The sequence below is a fragment of the Danio aesculapii genome, chromosome 13 (assembly GCF_903798145.1).
Source record: "Danio aesculapii chromosome 13, fDanAes4.1, whole genome shotgun sequence".
Taxonomy (NCBI): Eukaryota; Metazoa; Chordata; class Actinopteri; order Cypriniformes; family Danionidae; genus Danio; species Danio aesculapii.
In genome coordinates this window covers 26,023,504-26,049,089 of record NC_079447.1, presented here as the reverse complement: position 1 = coordinate 26,049,089, position 25,586 = coordinate 26,023,504, and the positions used below count along the sequence as shown (strand labels likewise).

General features: G+C 34.0%; 1 protein-coding gene across 1 annotated transcript; it reads left to right on the top strand.

Moving 5' to 3' along the window:
* The first annotated feature begins 365 nt into the window (after positions 1-365).
* Positions 366-2,259, top strand: soul2 (heme-binding protein soul2). Its single transcript, XM_056470966.1, has 4 exons — positions 366-534; positions 622-748; positions 1,503-1,665; positions 1,748-2,259. The coding sequence occupies exons 1-4, from the start codon at positions 400-402 to the stop codon at positions 1,920-1,922; spliced, it is 600 nt and encodes a 199-aa protein (XP_056326941.1). The 5' UTR covers positions 366-399; the 3' UTR covers positions 1,923-2,259.
* The last annotated feature ends 23,327 nt before the right edge of the window (positions 2,260-25,586 follow it).

Sequence of the window (25,586 nt, the reverse complement as noted above, 5' to 3'; positions counted from 1 at the left end):
TTTCAGCTTTTTTCAGCTTCTTTTGTGTTTAACAAAAAAAAGGATGGTTAAATAATGAGTAAATTGTCACTTTTTCTTAAATATCCCTTAAGAAAATAAATATTAATTTATTACAATGAAAAAATATATATAAAAAGTTTTGAATAAAACAATGTAATCCTTTAACTGTAACAGCTTCTGGCCTATCTGAGGGATTGCATGCAAAATATCTCCTCCTCTTTCAAATCCTTTACTTGTTTTGTAAATAAAAAAAGAATGACATTCAGGTGTACCAGATTATTTTTCCTTGTGTTATGTTACCAGCAATGGGAGGGAGACTTCTCCTGAGGTGTTAAGGGAGTGTCTACAGAGCACAGTATACAAACAACCTGTAACCATATCATTCATCTAGTAGTGCAAATGGCGATGTCTGTGGCTTCAGCTCTGTGTCTCCTGGTCGGACTAGCATGTTTCACAACTACAAAATGTTGGCAAGCACCCTGGTTTTGCCATGAAAAGGACTGCCCCGTGTACACTGTGGTAAACCAATATGGGGTAGGCCTATGACTTTTCAATATACCTTAAATTTGGTCAACTCTGTGTAAAAAAATGTATATGATTGTGTTTATAAATTATAAAAAGGAAATCGAAGAACGCAACTACGAAATGAGCAACTGGATTACCACTGATATTTTAAGCACAAGCAAGGATGATGTAGCAACTGGATTTTGGAAACTCTACTATTTCAATCAAGGGCAAAACAGTGAGAGTAAGTACACTCAAAAAATACTTTGCTGTTTGTTTAAATGACTTATTTGAAGTGGGTTTAAACACAATTCATATGTTTTTTTGGGACAACTTAATTTTTTTATGTTCAATCCACGTAAATTTGTAAAAACTATTAATTTAGCTTAATCGATAAGCATTGGGACAACATGAAGGAATTGTCTGGAACCCAGCATATTTTTACAGTGTAAGCTACACTGAAGCCACTTTACAATAAATTCTCGTCTTAAATCTGAAAAAACAACATTCGGTTATAAATTATTAGTAAATTTCATATATAGAGTACAATAAAACAACAATTAAAACTTAATTAATCTGACGTTTCAAAATAAAAACACTGAAACAGTATTTTCTTAAACAAAATGATCCAATATAACCAATCATCATTGTTTTAATGCATACAGTAAGTTAGTATGAGCAAACCAACAACATCTTTTTACAAAATTTGTAAGGCTTTTTTGTTGTTGTTGTTAATTTTAATGATTTACGAATAATTTAATTTTTAATTAATTTTTAAATGTGATAATTACGATGTATTGTTTAGCATTCGTGTCAACTAAGAATGTTTATCTAGGTTTATCTAATCAAGCCTAGTTTTAAAGAGGACTCAAAGTTATGGTTTTGTATGACAAGATTTTCGTTCATTATTATTCTTAATATTATTATTATTACTCACTGATGATGATTTACTCATGATGTTATTGTACATTTATGATCATACTATACAATCATTTCAGATAAGGAGATTGCTATGACCAGGCCTGTGGTGGTTTCAGTAAAGGATGGTGTGGAGGGGCGACGAGTCTCCATTTCCATCTTTCAGCAAGACCCCAACATCCCCGATCCAGTCGACACGACCATCAAAAAAACTGTTGTTCCGGCCGGTACTGTCTACGTCAGGTTAGTATTTTTACCAGAGGATGACACTTCAAACATGTTTACAAACTGTTTCTTATTTAAACATCCTCCCTTGATATTACAGGTCATTTGGTGGGTGGCCATCTGATCAAGATGCCCTAGATAATGTGCAGAAGCTAAAGGAGGACCTTAAGGCTGCTGGAAAGCAGTTTATTGATGACCAATTTGAAGCAGCTGGGTACGACACACCATTTGAGCTGCTCAACAGGCACAATGAAGTTTGGCTCCATGCACCCTGAAGCTAAATAATTGTTCCTCATTCCTACAGTATATGCTCTTGAAGATTTCCCTGCATTAGAACATAAAAAGTTCACGTAGTATAAATATAGTATTAATATAATCATGTTTCAGTAATAATCCTTGATTAATGTTTCACTTTGTGCAAATGCAAGCGTTAAAGCACTCTGGGGTTGTTTGGCAGGATTATAAACTGGTTTTAGGAATGTGAGGGCTATCATCTTAAATGTGGTTCACATAGTTTCACACTGGAAGTTACTAAACTCAATTCTAATACTTTTAAATTAACAGTTCTAACAATTCTAACAGCTTTGAAAATTAAACTTTTGCCATCTTTAAGACATTTTCATTCTTTTTTTATTATGCATCATGCTTGACATTCCGTTTTTGTAATCAGTAATTTAATTAGATTTTTAATTCACGCCGTTGTATTCACTAATAGAAATGTTGATAGAATTTTATTTTAGACTTAGTATCATAGTCATTATATAAATTGGGTAAAAAGTAAATTGTAAACCTATTTAAATTTAACTTTGGGCCATGTTTAACCCATGTCTATGTGATTACATAAAAACAAGGAAGATAGATGCAAGTTTCCAAAATAGATGAGAAACGGGTTCAGGAATGACCAGAATGGGGATAATGTGATTCCAATCTGTCTCTACTCATGTTTTAAGAAACTCCTCCACCTAAACAAGTCTAACCAGCTAGTGAACTAGAACTTCCCTTAAGTTGTTAATGAATCTATTTGATTACAAAAACAAACATAAACAGTGTAATTATTGTAAAAATCATAACATATTAAGTGAAAGTTTTACTATCATTTGTTTCACACTTGAATTAGAATTAATTAAGATTAAAATTATTTTCAATGTATATAACAATTTTGCATTATCAACATTCATCAATAAGAACTTTTTATAATACTTAATTACATTAAAAAAAAAAAAACTTTTGTACTTTCATTTAACGACTAAAAGACGTAACACTTTTTATGTAGTATTATTTTATTTGTGTGTCTACATTTTAATATACAGTACAAATCAAGTGTTTGATTTTAGTATTTCATCCAGCACTGGTTATAGACACTGTTCAATTCTTGCGCATCAATAACAAAAAGTTCCTTATAGGTTGAAAGGGGACAAAAATGTCATGAAACAACTGACTGTTTTTTCAGCATTGGCTTTCAGGATTTTAATGCTTTAAACGCAGTTTTAAATAGATTTTTTTATTTGTTAATTGCAGTCTTCTGTCAATGATACACAACACCATTCATGTTGAGCCATTTAAAATGTTTATGTAGTGTCAGATTAAAACAAACAAACTAACAAACTAAAATCAGGTCGCTAGTGTCATAAAATAAATATGTTTTTCTACTTTCAATGTCTTAGATTTTTCATCAGCAACAGTTCTAATCACAATTACCAAATTTTCAATAATTTTAAGAATTGTAATGCTTTAAATGCTGATTCTTTACAAAATGCCACAGTTGATTTCAGAGAAATATTAATGAAAATATAGACATTTTCCATATATTTAACATAAGCCATTTTCCTTGTTTAATTACAGTCTTGGATAATGTCAATGAGAAACAACGGCATTCATTTTGAAGCATTCATACTTTTTTGTATTTTCAGATTTAAAAGGGACACAAACTTCCATAAGCTGTCACAGAAATATTGTATATTAATATTTTTTATCACCATAGTTCTAATCTCTATTACCATATATTCAAATTTAATATTTTAAAATTTACCTCAATTACACAGATTTTTTTATTAAATAATAATAATAATATTAATAATAATAATAATAATAATTATTATTATTATCCATATACTAGTTTGCTATGTAAATAAACATATATATATATATTTTTTTTCTGTGTAAATGAATATTAATAACAATAATATTAGTGATGTATTATTATCGTTTTGAGCCAAGTCAAGTTAATATACCACTCAGGTCCTTGAAGGACAAAAAAGTTTCATATAAAAAAGTTTTGTATTACTCCTGTTACCCTTTAAAGTTTTTTGTTTGTTTGCTTGCTTGTTTGTTTGTTTGTTTGTTTTAATAGAATATTATTAGATATAGCTCTAAAAAATAAACAAAAATGCAAGATCACTCAAAAATACTGTCTTAGTTGCATATGCAGCAGTGTGCTCAAATTCAGTGGCCACAACTACAGCAATAAAGCTGTTTTGCAAGCTATACAATGACTCAAGCATTGTGTATTTATTGGTTTGACTTTAAGGACACATGTGTTGTCATAGACTTTATGTAAATTCTACCAAGCTAAAAACATTGCATTCTTGAGGTGAAAACAAAAACAAGGTGTCCAAGGACTTCAGAGGGCTTATGTCAAAACCAAGCTTACATTTGATCTCTGTACAAAAACAAATAACAAACTCAATTTATAACTTGAAACTTGAATAAATGCCACTATCTAGTAAAATCTTGAAGCTTCCCAACAGAATAAAAGCGTGTTAACAAATATTTCATAATTTTATAGCAAAATGATAAATGTGGTAAATGATTGTGGTTTTAATAGGTATTAAATAGGATAATTTTAAAATAATTTTTTAAAGTGTAAAATAGATTTTATAGAGGAAATAAGGGTAAGTTATTAAAATTCTAATAAAATACACACATGAGCCAAAATACATGCATTTGTCATTAACACAGGTAAAATTATCCCCCCAAAAAACTGGAATGGACAAAATTGTCCAAAAGATGGCATAAGTGTGTGAATCATCCATCTTGTGCATCAGTATGAAGTTTGATATTTAAAGCATGTGACTTCTGACAACATTTACCTCATTTGTTTGTTCAGTGACCTTAAGATACCTTTTAAAAAAGCAAGATTTGTTCACCAACTGCCTGCAGCACTTGTGTTTGTGTGATTGTTTGTTGATGGGGGTTTCCCTCCTGTGTATACTATGAGAGTGTGATTGCTGAGAGAAAAACTGGGTCAGCCCACCTGAGACGTTTTGTCATGGTGACTGATCTGGAGTCAGTTTAATTAGTCGCATCTTCTCTAGCAAAGCAGGGAAATGTGATGAGGCTGCATTTTCCCATCTCTGCAGTTTCGTGCCGCAATTCTTCCACAAAATGGGCCAGCAACCTTACCTAAGAGAGAGCAAACTACATAGTCTCACTGAAAACTGTCTAACTTCCTCAGTCTGGCTGGTTAACAAACCTTAAAACATTGGTGCAGCATTTTGTCACCTGACATATGTAAACATATATTTAAACATGGTACTTTTTTGTAATTTTTATACAAATAATAATAAAATAAAATTAAATTATGAATCTCTAAATGGCAATATAGTTGGAGCAAAACAATAGTTTTTATGTGTAAACAACAGATGAAATTTCTTCCAAATATTTGGCATAAAATAAAACGTTTTTTTTCAGGCAAGTTTATATGTAATTTCAGATGACATGATGAAAGGTTCAACTTCAGAACATTAAAAAACATATTTGGCAGATTAACTGACTTTCAATGACAATAAATGGGAAGGCAATATTATTCTTGGGTGTGTTCCAAATGAAATATTTTACTAGAATTTGGATTGTAGAATTATGTATTGTATGTGTATCAAACACAATAAATGCAGTAAATTAAGAGAAACGTGTTAAGTTTAGGGATTTTCTAGTGTATTACTACTTTATTTCATAACTGCCACAGACCCTGATATAGTAAATAAGCAAGCACACTCCAGGATGCTAAACATGCTAACAGACCTGAATATTTATATAGACTATTTATTACACTAGATGGCAGCATTGACCCTTGAGAACTTTCAATTTAACCTGTCGCACTACTGCACATTGCTATTGAATCAGTCTACTCAGTTTGTGCATATGTACTTTTCATTACGAATAAATAAATCTACTCACCCATTAGCATTAGTGCTAAAATGCTACAGCCAGACTAATACAAAAATAACGTCTTATCAAGCAATATCTGAATAAAACCCACTACCCAGCATGCCTCAGCTCTCACCATGGGAAGCTGGACACACGGTGCCCCTCAACACACACACACACACACACACACACACACACACTCACTCAGTTTCCATGGTTACATTTCTATAGCACGAAGTCAGCCATGTTCGTCAAAAACATAATTATGTTTCAATGAAGTCAGATCTGCAATGTTTTTATGAGTCATAGAGAACCTGCCTTGATTAATTACTTATATAGTGGTATTTTCATCAGCAGCCGTCGGGATATTTGTTCTGCAGTTCATCTAACCCATTTGAAAGTGTGCCCCAAAATCAGAGCAAACTCGTAAGTTTAGAATTATTTGGTCGTTCACTCAGAAAGGGAACGACAATTATCTAACTCAATGCTGTCAATTAGAATGTATTTTGAATAATCCTACAAGTTGTGTTACTAGATATGAAATGATTAAATTGTTTTAATGTGAGTAGCATCATCACACAATGTATCAGCCTGATCACAATTATTTACAAAGTAGGCTCGTTATGAGACTATCAAACATAGGTTAATTTAAGGCAGATAAGAAGAATGTTTCATGAATTATGTGTTTTTGAATTATTAATAATTTGAGATCCAATTAATAATGTAATAATGTTTTTTTCAGTTGTTTTGTTTCTAATTAATCGTCTGTTGGTCTGTTTTGAACAAATTGTTTGATTTAACGAGCCCCTCAATAAACATGAATTTGCTGCCACCTGCTGGTGTGTGCGTGCGTGAGCGTGTGTGTCATATTTATTTAATAGTTTATAATGTTATAAAAAGATTTAGATTTAGGCATAAACAAACCAGATACCACAACAAAACACTTCCAGATTGTCTAATTATCCATATTAAAAAAGCTAAATAATAATAATAAAGGTCTAAAAAATAAAAATCTTGTAAATTATGTTGTGGTTATGCTCTATAATAATTAAATGGGCTACGGACATTTAATTATCAGTCAGCCAACCCAAGTGCTTCAAGTGAACTGTCACCCCATTAAAAAATCCCCATGTTTAAGATCTGATTTCTTTAAAAATCAGTAATCCTCTCTGTCTGATTGATATGCAATATAAAGTGAGTAGATTGGACAAAAAAGCACTGCATTCAATTTCATATATCCGGGCCCAGTATTTTCAATGGAGTTTCTGTGCTAGCCTGCTACTGACGTTGCTTGCTTACCTTTCATCTCATTTTACTCTTAAACAACTAAATGAATGATTAAGTCTAATTAACTAGTTATATTTTACTTACATTATAACATTTAACATTTGAAAACAGTCACAAACTTTTTACCAAACATTAATCGTTAGCTGAAAAACACCATTGAGCAAAATAAGATTTAGCAAGTTTTGCCCACACATTTTCTCTTTGAGTTTAATCTTATTTTTTGGCACATTTTTATTTTGAAATTCTTGTATGTGACATTATGGTGTCCAATAAAAAAGCCAGCCTGATTTGGCGGGTTATGTCAGCATATGTTTGCAGGCTTGTGAATTTTAATCTGCCCTGTTTTGGACGATGTTCTCGGTTTGGAGGCCCAAGCCAAAAGCCTGTTTGGACTGGCTTGCAGGAATTAATCTTATCAGAGACAGGCCAGTTTCCTGAGAAAATGGCTGGAGCTCTCTGCTGTCAGATAAGGCAGTGTAGGAATGCAGGAGTAGTTGTACATTTTGAGAGTTTTAACCACGTTATATCATCATTTTGTAATGCCAGCCTTCTGATATGTCTGTCCATCTGTTGCGTGCTCTAATTTGCCACTCGTCTGTTGATGTCTCTCTCTCTTTCTTCATTCATTTTGTGATCCAAAACACTTTGTGAATTGCCCTATGTGCTTCTCCCATGAGCTGGTTTCATGTTTTTACATAACAGACAGTTTAAAAAAACATGTATTTTTGGCCAAGCACTTTTTTTTGTATGCTGTTTCCTATTAAAATGTCTCTCATGATTACGCCACACTGTTTATAATTGATGATGTGCTAAACACCAAACCACAAACAAAGCTGAAACTCATGTCTGTCACTGAAGCTCAGATGCTGAGAACAGCGAAGCTTTGCTAAAGTTTGGTCCAAACTGGTGCTGTCACTGCAGCATAATATTTGGACAAAGATAAATGGATCAAAGATGAAAATTAAGTTTTCAAGCATCAAAACAGATAAATTTTTACATTAACTAATAGAAAATTGTTTTTAAGTGTAAACAAAATATCATTCTGTGTAATATACCAAAAAAGTCAGGCATATTTATAAAACAAATAACAATCATTTGATAATATATATATATTTTTATTTATTTATTTATTTATTTTTAAGGATCATAGTGAATGATTATAGAGCATTATTTCACTAATATTTTGATATTTTATCACAAAAGTCATTTGAAACATTGAAGTATATACTTGCTTTTAATATGCTTTCTATGTGAGTCATTCTTGTAAACTGTATTTGATTCAGACTACAAAAGGCATGTCCAGCCATTTATTGAGATTACGTAGAATATACATGAAAATACAAAGTATAAAGATGTCAAAGTTGTTTCGTTTTTTTATTATATATTCAAAATGTATTTGAATTTTTTTTTGTTGTTGTTGGTTTGTTGGTTGGTTTTTATTGTTATGTTATTTATTTTTATAAAGTTCTGCAAGAAACTAATCAAATAAGCATGTTTGCCGCACTGGGCAAGATAACAGGTTTGTTCAAAATATGAGATGTCTTTGTTTTTTTCGAGTGGTGTCAGACTTCTGTGATATACGTAGTGATCACCAGACACACTTTCTCCACTACAATGCTGTTACGTCTGTTGTGCTCCTGCAATCATAATGGACTTCAGTGTGTATGACAGAGGAGCTCATAGCAACACTGAGTCTCATTTTATACCTTGATCATCAGAGTTTAGAGTTATGGGTTATAATTTTCAGGTTTTTAAAAAAGGGATGTTGGGATTTTATTTTATTTTATTTTATTTTATTTTATTTTATTTTATTTTATTTTATTTTATTTTATTTTATTTTATTTTATTTTATTTTATTTTATTTTATTTTATTTTATTTTATTTTATTTTATTTTGCTTGTATGTGCATAAGCAGTTATCCTGCTGTCATTAAAATTTAACAGTAATGTCTCTGCTTGGCTTGAACTTAAAATGTTCTGAGGCTTTAGAAATCCCAGTCTGAATTAAAGTTTGGCCACTTCGACAGTTTACGCATAATGAATCATGTCTTTAAATTATAAATATTTTGTGTGCAGAATGTCCTCCACTAGAGTTTGATACTCTATTTACCTAAAACAATGGTACTTTTTTTTTTCATTCAATACCTGTGAAAAGTGAAATGTCATTTTTCATATGAGTACAGTATACAGTACATAAAATAGGAGTTTGCAAGTTTTCACTTACATTTGCTCTTTCAGGAATGGTAGAAAAAATGCTACAAATGAACAACTGATGATTTACTGTCTTTTGAGATTTGCATGATATATTTTACAGTTGTTTTATCTTTTATTGCTCGGTCATTCTTGCCTCTTACTCTGATTATATTGCAGTTTGTAAACAATTCTTTATTAACACTGACATGTGCTAATCAAATAAACCCATTTTTGTAGAATTTTGAAAGGTCTATAATGTGGTTATCTTTATGAATAATTAAAAATGTTATGAAATTTTTTATAATTTGATAACTATTGTTTATGGTTCAAACACAAAGGTGGTTTTCAAGCATCAAAAACTAAAAGAAAAAGAAAATGTATAGATTTTTCCCTGTACAGTATACATTTTTGTCAATCAAATAGTACACTGCGCAAAAAATGCAAGAATTCCTTCATGTTCTCCCAACACAAATCGATTAAGTAAATTGTTTTTTTGTTTGTTTGTTTTTATTTACAAATTTAAGTGAATTCAATATAAAACGATTAGGTTGTCCCAATAACAACTTTAGAATTGTGTTGTTTCAACAGATTTTAAATAAGTAGTGTCAACAAGCAGCAAAAGTCATTTTTTGAGTGTAGTTCATGATTCATGTGTGTTTTTATGTTTATTTACACTTTCCAATTTCATTGTGACACCTACAGCTGTAGTTAAATTAATTTTGTATTTGTATTTTTAGTAGCTTGAAACACATTTTTGTCATGGTGACTGTAAAATGAGATCAAATACAGATATTGAGCTGCTAACTATAGGCTGTTATTTTATGGATTTATTTTTAGAGTACACATTAAAATATGTCCTGTTTAATTGAATGTGTTTCTGAGCAACCATTATCATTTTACAATATTTTCCAGAAAAAACAGTGTTACAAATATATAGGATGATTATACAACATAACATAGCACACAGCATAATTAATTCATTAATTTTTATTTATATGCATTGCAATTCTAAAATGCAGGCAAGCAATACGCCAAAAAAAAAAATATTAAAAAAAAATTTCAAATCACAACTTCAGATATAAAAGCATCTATTATATATTTTGTGTTGTATTTTGTGAAAACACCTGCAGTGAAAATGGTTTAGAAGTGGTTGTTTGCTTTTGTGAATGTAGGACTGCGAGTCTCTCTTTATCATCTGGAGAACAGAGAAAGACTCTTTGTCTTTTGACATTCTGTTATTCTGACTCTACCATCTGTGTTCAGCTGAAAAATTCCCAGATCACTTAGAGAAAACAATATTTATAACCACACAACATCAACATTCATGAATTGTGTTATTCCTCTGTGTCTTGAGAATTTACGAGTTTTAAACACATGATCACGTGAACGTTTTTTGTTTTTTGTTCATACAAAAAAATAAATTTTGTACCTCACCTCAGTGGGCCTGTGCACAAATAATGTTTACTGTGACATCACTTTATTTTCTGTGACTCCCGGTTTGCGTGCATAACAAACAGAGCTCTCTCCTTTCCACCCAATGCAATGCCAGGGTACAGTGATTTTCTTAGAGGACAGAAGACTGTCCAAACACATAAAAACTCATTGTCTGCCTGCAGGGGCCTCTGCTTGTCCAGTCAGGTTTAGAGAGGAAGCGGTGGAGGAGAGGTATTCTTTGCATTTATCAGCACTCAGCTTAGCTTTTCCTGCTGAATGGTTGGACTCTGGCTGTATCTAGGACCAGGGAGAAAAAATCCACAACCAATTTATAGCGCATTTGTTAAAGGGAAATTGCATTTTATTATATTGTGCAGATGAACTGGTGCACGGTAATGGAAAATTATGATTGATGCATGCATGTTTTGAAGGACTAGAATTCAGCTTTAATTTTTCAACCTAGAAAGTCATTTCATATTAAAACAAAATAAATTATAATCCCAAAACTTTTCATTTAAAACAGCAGCACTTCATAGTTTAGGATGGCACATGTATAGGGCAGGAAGGAAGGATGGATGGATGGGTAGGTAAAGAGTGTAGTAAGACTGTGTTTTCAAACTGTGGATTCAACTGATTAAATTGTTGCAGCACTTAATTTATCTTTCCTTTTCTTCCCTTCCATTTTCTTCTTCTTCTTCTTCTTCTGCTTCTTCTTCTGAATAGGCATCTAAATATTTGTGGCATGTTGAAACAAATGGAAGCTTGACATATTTTTATTGCAGATTACATGAATATTTTGTCCTCCTATAGCTGAGCACACTGAAATGTAAGCTCTTATCAAAGGAAAAAAAATCATGTAAAACCCAAAAATCTACGTAGGCTCATTTTGAAAAGGAAGCCCTATATACTTATCAGGACATCGCAAATTATGTAGCCAGAAGTACATTTGGCTTCATTCCTTTTTTAAACAAATGCTACGAGGTGGTATGACGTTGTTCCTTTTCGCTCTTACCAATCTGAAAACATGGTAAAAATCAGACGAAGGCTTTTCTTTTTCTGGATTGCGTTTTAAAGGGAAATGGGTGGGTGGGTCAATCCATGCTTTTGAAAACACGAGGGGAGGAGGGGGGTAGGTCAGTTGATCAGTCAGTCAGTCAAACTGTCAGTCAACAGCAGCCTCTGGTGGATTTACGTGAGAACAGCAGGCAGGAATGGCACTCACGAGAGAAATTTGAGATCTCAAAAAGTGTACACAGCGGCCTCCGGTGGATTCGCGAAAACAAAAACTGCAAAAAAATGTAGCTCCTGGGACAAATTTGGTGATCTCCAGAAATGTATATAGCGGTACGTTTTCAGAATGAGCCTGGGTTTTAAAAAATGCTGTAAAAACAGTAATTTCAGTAGTAAAAAAAAACAAAAAATGTTATCCGGTAAAAATATGTAACCTGGTTAACGGTATGTTTCCTGAATATATACAAATAACTGTAAACGGACTTTCCTAGATATTTCCGAATGACACTTTTTATGCCTTTTTGTTGGCATTACTATGGTTCTTTTTCATTTTTGTCTCATCAGTGATGTACATTAGAATTTTATATAAGATCTTATTGCATTATTTCATTTTTAAGTTTGGGCACCCTTGCTGTGAAATACGGTAGTTTTTGAATTTTGAAAATTCTTTTATGGCTTTGACACCTGTGCTTTTATTTACTGTAAATTTGACAGATTTTTCTTTTACAGTAATCAGATTAATGAATATGTTATACCTTGATTTTAATGTACATAATCCTTGGAGATGCAACACAGACTTTTCACAACCCGAAGCCACTCCCTTGAAAACCGGATAGTGCAAGGTTCTGCAGTGAGGTCACAGTTATTTCCGGAAGCAAGGATTAAATGATGAGTTTTCTCATAGTGTGACTTGGTCTAGGATTAGAGAGATTTGGGGACAAATGTCAGAAGACTCCAGACTCAGCTTTCAGTCTTCGGCTGGCTGTATCATCACAACACCCATGCTGAGGCTCTACTCCAGTGTGCCACTTTTATTAAAGACTTATGATAGATTGGATTGGTTGATACGTGGGATTTGAGATTTGTAGCAGAGTAAACAAAACAGTGTAAACCTGTGGAGCTGGCGTTGTAACCGTGTGTAATGATTCAAGCCAGTTCCTGAGTGGAAAGAAATTTTAAAAGCATACTGATTCATGCTTACAGAATACGTATATGTATATGTATATATGTATAAAATAATAATAATTAGTTTCTATAGAATGAACTGTTAATTTTGAAGTTCAAACAGATCAGATGTGTGTGACTGTGCATTTTTTCTGTGTGTGCTTGAACATGTGATCATAACATTGGGCAATACAATATTATCCAGTGCTTATATTTGTATTTTATATTTTTTTATGTAGCAGAATAAGAGATTAACAGTTCTCGGAAAATTCTGACTGATCAGCGCGAAGGTTAAATTTGGACCATTTCATCTTACTCTGTTTCTCTGATCTTTTAGTTTGACATGAACAGGATGCTGGCCAAACATGCAAAAGCATAAACAGATTGAGCAGATTGAATATTGCAGGCAAAGTAATACTTCATTCATTACTCTCTCCTTGGTCTTATTGTAACGCATATAAACATTATAAATGAACGTAATGCTTCTGTGAATGTGTATTTCTATTTTAGGAATTATCCATTGTGTTTTCGAAAAACACATGAAATTGAGTTATGGGGTATTGGTTTGGTAAATGAGAAAACACTGTTGCATAATAATTTTTTCTATTTGTCATTCATTGCTATGCTGGATCATTATTGATTCTCATAAGACCTTGTGACAAAATATATTTATTTGAGTGAATTTATGAATATGTTTTTCATTATGGCCCTACTTTTTTATTAGTAAATTATCAAGAAATATATCTTCATTTTCATTCATTCATTTCCTTTTCGGCTTAGTCCATTTATTAATCAGGGGTTGCCACAGTGGATTTAACCGCCAATTTATCCAGCATATGTTTTACGCAGCGGATGCCTATCCAGCTGCAACCTATCACTGGGAAACACTCATACATGCATACTATGGACTATTTAGCTTACCTAATTCACCTATACAGCATGTCTTTGGACTTGTGGGGGAAACCAGAGCACCCGGAAGAAACCCACGTAAACACGGGGAGAACATGCAAACTCCACAAACAAATGCCAACTGGCTCGAACCAGCAACCCTCTTACTGTGAGGCAACAGCGCTATCCATTGTGCCACTGCGCCACCATATGTTTATTTGGTACTACTTAAATACATTTTTTTTTTGCTTGTCTATGAGCAATGACTCTGCATATATCATGTGTAAGGGCTCTTGTTAGGTTGTGCATATTGTGGCTTCTATTGCAGTATCTATGTGATAAATTGCTCAATATATATAAAATATTGTAGTAAGAATGTAAATGTAAGAGAGATTGAATAAGTAGATTTATTCAAATCAGTAATTTCTAAATAATGTTTGTAAAAATAAATAATATTAAATAATGTCCAAATAATCCATTTACACTTTAAATTCATTTATATTTTAAAATAAATTATAATAGATAGCATAACAATGCAATACGATAAAATGTTTTTATATTAGCTGAATTAAATTGAGTTACATTAATTATGTAAACAATTCATTCAATAATTCGTATATATATATATATATATATATATATATATATATATATATATATATATATCCAGTAGTTTTAGTGGAAGAATAACACTTTTCATCATATGACATTTTTATCTTTAAACAATCACATATTGATTTTATAGCTATTTGCATCTTACCTCACACTCTTAAAAACTAAAGAAACTGTAGTTCATGTTGTGATCAGTAAAGCTTCACCTTTTGATCTGCCTGCTTTAAGATAAAATGATTAAAATATACAAATGAAGTCAGAATTATTAGCCCCCTTTGAATTTTCCCAAACAAAATTTAACAGAGCAAGAGAATTTTCACAGTATGTCTGATAATAATTTTTCTTCTTGAGAAAGTCTTATTTGTTTGATTTCGACTAGAAAAAAAGCAATTTTTATTTTTTTTAAAAACAATTTTAAGGTCAAAACTATTAGCCCCTTTTTTGTATAGTCTACAAAAGAAAGTATCGTTATGCAATAACTTGCATAATTACCCTAACCTGCCTAGTTAACCTAATTAACCTAGTTAAGCCTTTAAATGTCACTTTAAGTTGTAATGAAGTGTCTTGAAAAATATTAAGTAAAATATTATTTACTGTTATCAGGGCAAAGATAAAATAATCAGCTATTAGAAATGAGTTATTAAAACTATTGTTTAGAAATGTGTTAAAAAATCTTCTCTCCGTTAAACAGAAATTGTGGAAAAAAAATGCAGGGTGTCTAATAATTCTGACTTTAACTGTAGATTGATATTAGCATATTTAAATGCTAATTAGCTGCTACTCCCCCGCCCCTTTGCCAGAGAAGGCCTTTACTGTTTTGTTAAACCTAAAAACAACAAAACATCTGTTTTTTTTTCATTTATCATGACAATATTAACAACAAATACGTTCTTGACTGAGTGAAGATTAGAATAAATATCTTACCTGAATTTGTTGATTTTTTTACAAATCAAAAGGTTGCTAGCAATATTTACAGTTTTTGCAGCTTTTTATTAGTAGAATCAGGAGTCATATAATATAGATAGAATTTTAAGTTTTAAAATAATGTATAATAAAATAGAGCAAAAAATAAAGTAACACTTAATAAATTAAAACAGATTTTTTTTGTTCATAAAAAAGGAGCGTGCAACACTAGTCCCGCCCCCGAGTTCTTCTAATTGGTCCACTGTTCTGAAACTGACTGTACATATGACAAATGAGTGCTGCTGTGGGTGAAAGTTGAAATCATTTTATCTTTACACGCAGTGCCGCACAAGACGCAAATAATGGTCACGCATCTCCAGTGTTGCCAACTTAGCAATTTTGTTGCTAGATTTAGCAACTTTTCATACTACCCTAGCAACTTTTTTTTTTTTTCAAAAAGCACCTAGCAACAAATGTAAAAAAAAATTAACATTCATTTGGCTACTTCTAGCAATTTTTAAAAAGTGATTCAAAAGAGCAGTGGCTGCAGGCCTCACTCAACACACACATATCACATTCAAGATAAATTGCTAGCTCAGATTGTTTTTCATAACTGTCAACTTACTGATATTTCTTAACATGTATAATTGTTGGTAATTTAGGTTGCAATAAATTCCAATGTAATTGTTGTCACTTTCACAAATGTGTAATTTCAAAAGTTAAAAAAGTACACAAGCTGTGATTGTTTAAAAGAATGTAACTGTTCATTATCAGTGTTATTTTTAAAAATAAAAAAAAATATCAAAAAGTGTTTGTATTTTACAAATAGTCAACTCTATTTTTCATACAAATCTAAACGGACATATTTCAAATAATGTTTTTGCTTAGATGGCCAGTCAATTTGGGAAAACATTAATTATTTTGTTTACTTCATAATGATGTAGTTTTGAGTTGCGATTACGCAATGACGTCAAAGTAATATGTTAATAAAAACCTAATTATTGTGCATCTGGATGTAATGTTTAATATAAAATAATACACGGCGCCTCAGTGAAGAGACATGATGGGCTTACGCTTGTCAGATTCTACGTGATGACGTCACTGATATGCAAATTAGTGTGTGTCGTCATCTGGCAACATTTAGCTACTTTTCGGGCAGGCTTTAGCTACTTTTCATCGGAAATAGTTGGCAACACTGCGCACATCCGTCAAACAAAGAAATTGTCTCATCTTGTGATCTTGTAAGTCAGTCTCTGAATAAGTGAGTGGTTACACATACAATGTTCAACAGTTATGGATGGACACACTGCACATTTCATTAAAAGAGATTTCAGTTTTGAAGCTTGAATCTTAAATTTATTACGCAATTATTGTTTATCTGCTATTTTAAGAGAGGGTTGAGCTTATTCTCTGGACGTTTAATACACAATTTCCAACTGTAATTATAAAGATTTGTTTTTCATTAATGTTGTGCATCTGCATCACAAAAAGCTCTTCAGTTCTGTTGCTGATTGCGACAAACGTTTCTGCCTGTTCAAAATAAACAGAAAGAGCAACTACTGGAGATTTGTTTTTATCTTTGTTGTACTGTACCCACACCAAACCGTAACCCCAATATGCTTATTTCACACGACCGCCATTTAGAAAAAAAAAAAACGAGGCTGCGGTGGGAAAAACCCGAAAGTATAGGATCAGCACTGTATATTGCAACAACATGCTGTGGACTACAAACCTTCAGCAGGTGCCGCGATTTAAGTATGCAGATATGGTGTAAAGATCACTTTAATATCATTAAATTAAGTTTAATTTGTACAGTTAAAAGCATAATCGGGCATCAAACAAAATCACAATCTCTTTGTGAGTAATACGCTTAAGTGTCCTCCTAGGCTTCAGTTCACGGCACCAGGTAAACACCGTGGGGACGCTTCCTCAGCCTATGTAACCTGGTGAGCGATAAAACAATAAAGTCGTCTGTAGTTGACCCTGTTGTCTGTAATAGTGTTGTCCCAATCGATTCATCATTCAGCATTTTGAATTCACGGCAACAGCTGGATGTTTGTAGTCCATAGCATGTTTTTGCTATGTTTACAGTGCTGATCCTATACTTTCGGGTTTCTTCCCACCGCAGCCTCGGTTTAGTTTTAAAATGGCAGCCGTGTGAAATAAGCGTATATCTCCAATGTACCGTTATACCCCTGATATACAGTATATGTAGAGTTGAAGTCAGAATTATTAGCCCCCTGAATTATTAGGTTCCCTGTTTATTTTTTCCCTAATTTCTGTTTAACAGAGAAAAGATTTTCTTCAACACCTTTCTAAACATAACAGTTTTAATAACCCATTTCTTATAAATGATTTATTTTATCTTTTCCATGATGACAGTAAATAATATTTTACTACATATTTTTTAAGACACTTCTATAGACAACTTAGTGAGATTCATTCATTCACTTTTCGGCTTAGTCCCTTTATTATATCCGGGGTTACCACAGCAGAATGAACCGCCAACTTATCCAGCATGTTTTTACGCAGCTGATGCCCTTCCAGCTACAACCCATCTCTGGGAAACATCCACACACACTCACTTACGCTCTCCAGACAATTTAGCCTACCCAATTCACCTGTGCCGCTTGTCTTTGGACTGTGGGGGAAACCGGAGCACCAGGGAGAAATCCACACGAATGCAGGGAGAACATGCAAACTCCACACAGAATCGCCAACTGAGCCGAGGCTCGACCCAGCGACCTTCTTGCTGTGAGGCGACAGCACTACCTACTGCGCCACTGTCACACTTGAAGTGACATTTAAAGGCTTAACTAGGTTAATAAAGTTAACTAGGCAGGATAGGGTAATTAGGCAAGTTATTGTAAAACGATGGTTTGTTTTGTACACTATTGAAAAAAAATAGCTTATAGGGGATAATAGTTTTGACCTTAATATGGATTTAAAAAAATTAAAAACTTCTTTTATTCTAGCCGAAATAAAACAAGATAAGACGAGATAAGATAAATAAGACTTTCTCCAGAAGAAATAATATCAGAATTACTGTGAAAATTTCCTTGCTCTGTTAAACATCATTTGGGATATATTTAAAAAAGAAAAAAAATCAAAGGGGGGGCTAATAATTCTGACTTCAACTTAATGTTCTGTGCCTAATGAAGAAAACTACATTCAAATTTAGATATAAAATTTTTCAGTGACTCACTCAACAGTTATCAAGAGTGCTCTAAGAGATATGTAATCATAAATTGTGGTAACACGATCAGTTTTGTTATATGTGCTCTACGTGACACATTACCTTGCCAGTCAGGGTTGTATTTCCCCAAAACAGGTCACCTACTCAAGTGTAAGTGACATCACCCCTGTGCATTTGCCTTACCTTTCTATTTCCATCTGTCTGTCCTACTTGTCTTTCCTCCAGGTGAAGTGTCTAATTGAGAGCCGTCGAGGGGCAGCTTCAACACCGTCTCTTTCTTATCTGGGGGGCAAATGCTGGTTTCTGTTCCTGCTAGACCTCTGCCGCCCGCTGTCTGTCCTTGGCTTGACTTTGGTCCGAGGTAATGTATCCTTTCCTAATATAGAGAAACCAAAGACAATAAGACACTCTTAGAATAGAGCCTGAATTGTGGAGTCCCCGTGGACAAGTGTCTGTGCTGGTTTGTGGAAAAGCACATCATTGGGCGTAGTAGTATACTCTTCTCAAAATCAATATCTCTTGGGCAGAATGTACTTTTGCAACTTTGTTTGTGCTCTCATAAATCCATGTATATGAATTCTGGCTTTGTAAAAATCAATGTATCTGTTATCATGCCAAAAGCGTTTGTATGTCTATATGTGGAAAGATTTGATTCAAATTAGCCCAGATACAATATAACATGACTTGTACAGTAGATCTTGAGATGATCCTCATAGAAAGCTCATTACATGTTGCTGTGCTAATGTTATATAGGACATGGAGTATTTAATCAAGTTGTGATGATGATGATGATCAATAACTGTAGATTTGCATAGTAACATCACTTATGAATGGCAGGAGATGCAACGCAGAATGGTGGAAAAAGGCTGTGTTTGTTCTACATCTCAAAATTCATAAGAAATGCCACCATTTTTGCTTTGACAAACACCGTGTCATCATCATGTACTCAAATTCATGTGTTTCTGCAGTTAGTGTTGAACTATTAAGTGTTTGGAAAAACCCTGTACAGCTCAAAATCTTCTGTGCCTCCATCTTGACTGAGTTTTCATGTTGTAATAGAAAGGATGAAGCTGATTAGATGATTGTTGCATGACCTGCGATGCATTTGCTGTATTTATTTGAAATTTGAAGATTTCAATTGGGCAGCATGGTGCACAATCACCTCACAGCAAGAAGGTGGCTGGTTCGAGCCCCGGCTGGGTCAGTTGGCATTTCTGTGTGGAGTTTGCATGTTCTCCCTATGTTTGTGTGGGTTTCCTCCGGGTGCTCTGGTTTCCCCCAAAGTCCAAAGACATGTGGTATAGGTGAATTGGGTAGGCTAAATTGTCTATAGTGTATGTGTGTGAATACAGGAGTGTGTAGATGTTTCCCAGGGATGGGTTGCAGCTGGAAGGGCATCCGCTGCATGAAATATATGCTGGATAAGTTGGCGGTTTATTCTGCTGTGGTGACCCCAGATTATTAAAGAGACTAAGCCAAAAAGAATATGAATGAATGAAAGTTTTATATTATTTTATTTTTATTAAACTTTTACATGAGTCCTTGAGTGCTGCGACAGCTTCTATTTTGAGTTCATCTTTATTGTGCATATACATTTAAATGAACAGACTTGTGTGGGTCTGCACAATATTTTCTTTTTCAGCATCGATACTGCAAAGCACTGGGAAACTCTCATATACTCTCTCAATTACACACACACTCATACAATCTGGCCAATTTAGTGTACCCAATTCACCTACACCACTGAGCCACTGTGCCGCCCCGGACTGCAATGTTGAGTCTGGAATCTGGATTATAGTTGACCAGGAGCCGCAGTTCAGAACCCATGAGATTTATGGAGTCACTGCAAAGTTTAACCATATTAGAGTGAAAGTTCATCCTTTGTGTGTGTTTTTAAGACCTGTGACTGTTTGAGCTTTTCAGGAGAGTTTAAAGCATTTGGATTATAACATTTGGAGTTTAACAAAGCGTAATTGGTGTAGACACTGTTAGCACATTTTAGTTAAACACAATGTAAAGATTAGAAACTACATATATGAAACATTTAGTGTCAAACATTTAGATTATTTCAGCTTCAAACTGTATTGCAATGTACTGTTCACATTATAAACACATCATAAACTAGACTTTTACCTCAAGAGACTACTAAGTAGCTGCTTATCTAATAGTTAGTAAGATAGTAGTTGGTTAGTGCAGGATTAGGGATGTAAAATAGGATAATACTTTATAAGTGATCCATTTGTGATTAAATTAACAAAATTGTATCTTAATACCTTGTGCAAACAAGATCTCAAATACACAGCTTTTCCATTCCCTGCAGAAGTGCGCAACTGGAAGATTCAGCACTCATCCATCAATATCTTATTACTGGTTATTCTTACTTTTTAAAATGTGTTGCATTATCTGGTGGTGGTGGTGTAATGGTGTTGGGGTTAACGCAACAGCCTACCTGAGTATTGTTGCTGACCATGTCCATCCCTTTATGACCACAGTGTACCCATCTTCTGATGGATACTTCCAGCAGAATAATGTGCCATGTCATAAAGCACGAATCATATCAGACTGGTTTCTTGAACATGACAATGGAACAATTTTCGAACAAACCCAATTCATCCCCTTACCCCTACCCCTCGTTTTGCGCATTCATTTGAAGGGGTAGGGGTGTCCCAATTCTCTTTAGCTTAAAGGCGTAGGGCTAAGGGGAAGAGGTAGATAGCCCTTCGAATGGAGATTTTTCAGGACCACACGCGAAACCAAGGCGTAAGAAAATTTCACAGAATACACCAGCCACAATGCCAGTATAACTGCACCCGTAAGGCTATCCTAGTAATATTTGTCATTATTACAAATTTTTACAACAAACAAGCACATGTTTTAATATATTCATAACCACGTTTGTGTTTTATCATCATGGTTAAAAAAACACGCTAAAATAAAAACTGCTAAATTTGCTATCTCTAATCCAACTCATGTATAGTAGTCCCACAACATTCTGTCCCTCGATGACACTCGAATACCCTGTCAGAAAAGTTTAGTGGCTGGGATTGAGCTTTTTACAGTGTCTGGTATAATGTTAATGTTGTTTTTTGTGTGTTTACATAGATGAATGTGGCCACTGTGTAAATGCACAGTAGAGTTGTGATTTTATTACCACATTATATTGTTATGATAACATGATATATGCCTTTAGTGATTTCCTAAAGATAAAAATACCAAAAAATAACACAACTGGAATAACTACAGCAGTCGCGATCGTCTAATCTCACATAAAGCAAGAGATCACAATGATATATAATGACGTGTGCAGGTGCCTAGTGGTGTCCCAATTCTTAGAGGTAAATTTTGAAGCCCTTCACCTTCGCACTCAGTTTTAAGGGCCAAGGGGAAGGGGTAGGGGTTAAAATATACTATTGGGATTGAACCAATGAGTTCACTGTACTCAAATGGCCTCCACACCCACCAGATCTCAATCCAATAGAGCACTTTTGGGATTTGGTGGAACAGGAGATTTGCAATATGGATGTGCAGCAGACAAATCTGCAGCAACTGCATGATGCTATCATGTCAATATAGACCAAAATCTCTGAGGAATATTTCCTTGTTGAATCTATGCCACGAAGGATTAAGGCAGTTCTGAAGGCAAAAGGGGGTCCAACCCGGTACTAGTAAGGTGTCCCTAAAAAAGTGGCCAATGAGTGTACAAATATATATATATATATATATATATATATATATATATATATATATATATATATATATATATATATATATATATATATACAGTATATATATATATATATATATATATATATATATATATATATATATATATATATATATATATATATACAGTATATATATATATATATATATATATATATATATATATATATATATATATATATATATATATATATACATATACAGTACACTCATTGGCCTCTTTAATAGGGACACCTTACTAGTACCGGGTTGCACCCCCTTTTGCCTTCAGAACTGCCTTCAGAATATTTATATTTATATGACAGAATTTAATTTTCAACATCAAGAGCAGAGATTAAGGTGCCATAATAAACTTAAATGAACAGAAAACATCTGTAAATCTGAAAATACCAAAACCGTTTATAAACAGATATTTCTACAATATAAGAACTGTGGTTCTTATTTTTTTTCTGAAGTTCAATAATAGGCCTTCTGCGGTAGTAGTACTGACCATCTGTATTGACATTGCAAATGATGTATACGTCAATAGGTGTCTTTTGTCTGCCACTGGAGACAGGCATGAGTTACAGTAATCACCACAGATCTCTGACATTTTGAGGGTATTGATAACTTAAATGTGAAAAATTGAGGCTTGTTTAAAAGAAAAGCAAGGCTCTTTTTCAGAAACAGAATACTTTAATGCACCCTTGAAGAAAAAAAATGTAAATAAACTTGACAGTGAAAACCTGAAGTGGTTTGGCAGACGATGAGAGGATTTAGATGACAGTGTTTTGAGACTGAACCGAGCTGAATAGAACTGAAACAAGATTCTCGATTAGGGCTATTAAGCTCAAGTTTAACAGAGATGAGAGCTGTTTTAGGAACGGTGTCGATTGAGTATTATTGATCATTTTGGAAACGTTGAAATGAATCACTGGCTAATTGCTAAAGCTTTGATTGTGTATGCATATGTGTGGGCATTTTTAAAATAATAGGCTGGATATATAGACACAAAATGCTTGCATGTTTTGAATGAATCTTGTGAGGCGAGACAACAGAGGGATGAATGTGCTAGATAACGATAACTGAGTCAACGACAAAGCACCAGAGAGAGAGAGAGAAAGAGAGAATAATCCCTCAAAGCCCAGGAGGATTAAGCATCCAGAGAGCATCACACACCATATTACAGAGAGATGTTTTTAACCTCAGGTCAACTACCCAGAAACCACCTCTCACTAATTTCAGCACAGTAGGAGGAAGTGAAAGAGGTGTCAATTTCTGAACAAGTACAAATAGCTGCAGTGGATTAGCTTTAAGGAAGAAAAAAAATAGAGACAGTCAGAAAATGTGGCAGCGTGTGTATTTTTAAGACTATAATCCTGTTCATTAAGAATTATTTTTCTCATCTCATTTCCATTCATGTTTTGAAATTTCTCGTTCTTGCTGCTACAGTTTGCTATGTTGGAATAGACATATGGAGAAAGACAAGTGACGCAAATATTAAAGGGCTCCTATTTTACCCATTTTACAAGATGTACGAAAAGTCTTTGGTGTCTTCAGAATGTGTCTGTAAAGTTTCAGCTCAAAATAGCCATCAGGTAATTTATTATACCCTGCTGAATATGTGAATTCTGGAGGAAAAGCTGTTTTGCTGTCTGTGTTTTTAAACGCAATTAAGCTGGTTCTCCCTGCCCACCATTCCCATGTGTGTCTGCTTTTCATATTTCTTTATATAAACCGCAGTCAGTGACAGAGACAGCAATGAAGCAGATATTCAGTTCAGAATCAAAATACCAAGTAAGGTTATTTGATGTATTTGTTGTGGGGTTTATTTAGGTTTTTCTGCAACGATAAGCCACACAAAAATGCCGAACACATGTTTAACAATGCACTAGTCTAGTTGAGACAAATATGATAGGATACAAACTAATATACGCTGCTATATACCAAAGTCCCTTTAAGGCAAGTCAGCGGCCTTTGAAACGCCTCTCGGGCAGTATGCTTGGGCATTCCATCTGAATGGGAAACATCAAATTCTTCAAAACTGTTTGCCAAGCTTACATTTACATTGCATATTTTGAATCACCAATAAAATTAAATTAAAGTCTCATAAGTTTTGTTTCTAAACTTTCAAATCAAACAAAATCAGCACCTTTTTAGGTTGCCCAAGCTAATGCACATGCACACTTGAAAGGAATGAGATCACAACACTAACCTCATTTATGGCCGTGTTACATTTCACAGTTTCATCAAATCCCGCTGGTCTTCTGAAGTAATTCACAACTTGGTCTTGATGGCGAATTTCCTCCAGAAATGACAGCGACTCTTTGTTTACAAGTTTTTTGGCGCTTGAGTAGTTGCTGTCATGTGATATGTGTTTGACAGGATAGGCTGAACCTCGTGTTCATTTCATACAGATTACAACACAAAAAAACTTTTGTTTTCAAGTGCACTTGGTTCATTTAAAAGTAGAGATTTCAAGCTTTATTTTGATATATTTCTCATGTCTGTGAAGCAATTTTTCGCTAAGATTCCCATGCATTTGACACGTCTGGTCCAAGCTTCTCCCCTGGAGAAACATCAGTTTATAGCATTTGATGATTGTGTATTAGTAGGTGGGGCTTCATTTGGCATATTGACTGTCAATTTTCCCTATAGTCACTGTGGTGATTCCAGCAGTTAAGAATTGCGATTACTTAATGTGCATCCCAAATTGCATTCATGCACTCAGCAGCCGCTGCTTTGCTCACGTAGCGGAAGGGACAGAGCTATCAGACCCTCATGTTGGATTACGTTCAACCTAGGCTTATTCTGAAATATACATTTACATCTATATACATTTTTGGAGACTGCGAAATACGTCCCAGGAGGTACGTTTTTTTGCAGTTTTTGCTTTTCTAGAATCCACGAGAGGCTGCTGTGAACACTTTTTGAGATCTCAAATTTCTCTCGTGAGTGCCATTTGCACCTGCTGTTCTCACATAAACCCACCAGAGGCCGCTGTTGAATGACTGTTTGACTGACTGACCGACCAATTGACTGACCCACCCTCCTCCTTTCCTAAATCCAACCAATTTTATCGATTGACCCGCCCACCCACTTCCCTAAACCCAACCAACAATTTTTAAAAGCAATCCAGAAAAAGAAAAGCCCTCGACTCATTTTTACCACATTTTCAGATTTTGTTTCGGACTCGAATCCGGTTGTCGTGGTCAACTCCTCTCTGCGTCTCAAGTCCACGGTCAGACATGGCGAGCTAACGGGACAAACTGGTTACAGCGAGAAAGCTGTCCGTACGGAGGCAAGCGGTCAGCTGGTAAGCGCGAAAAGGAATGGCGTCAAACCGCGCCGTTCGTTTAAAAAATTAAATGCAGCCATACGTACCTCTGGCTACATAATTTGTG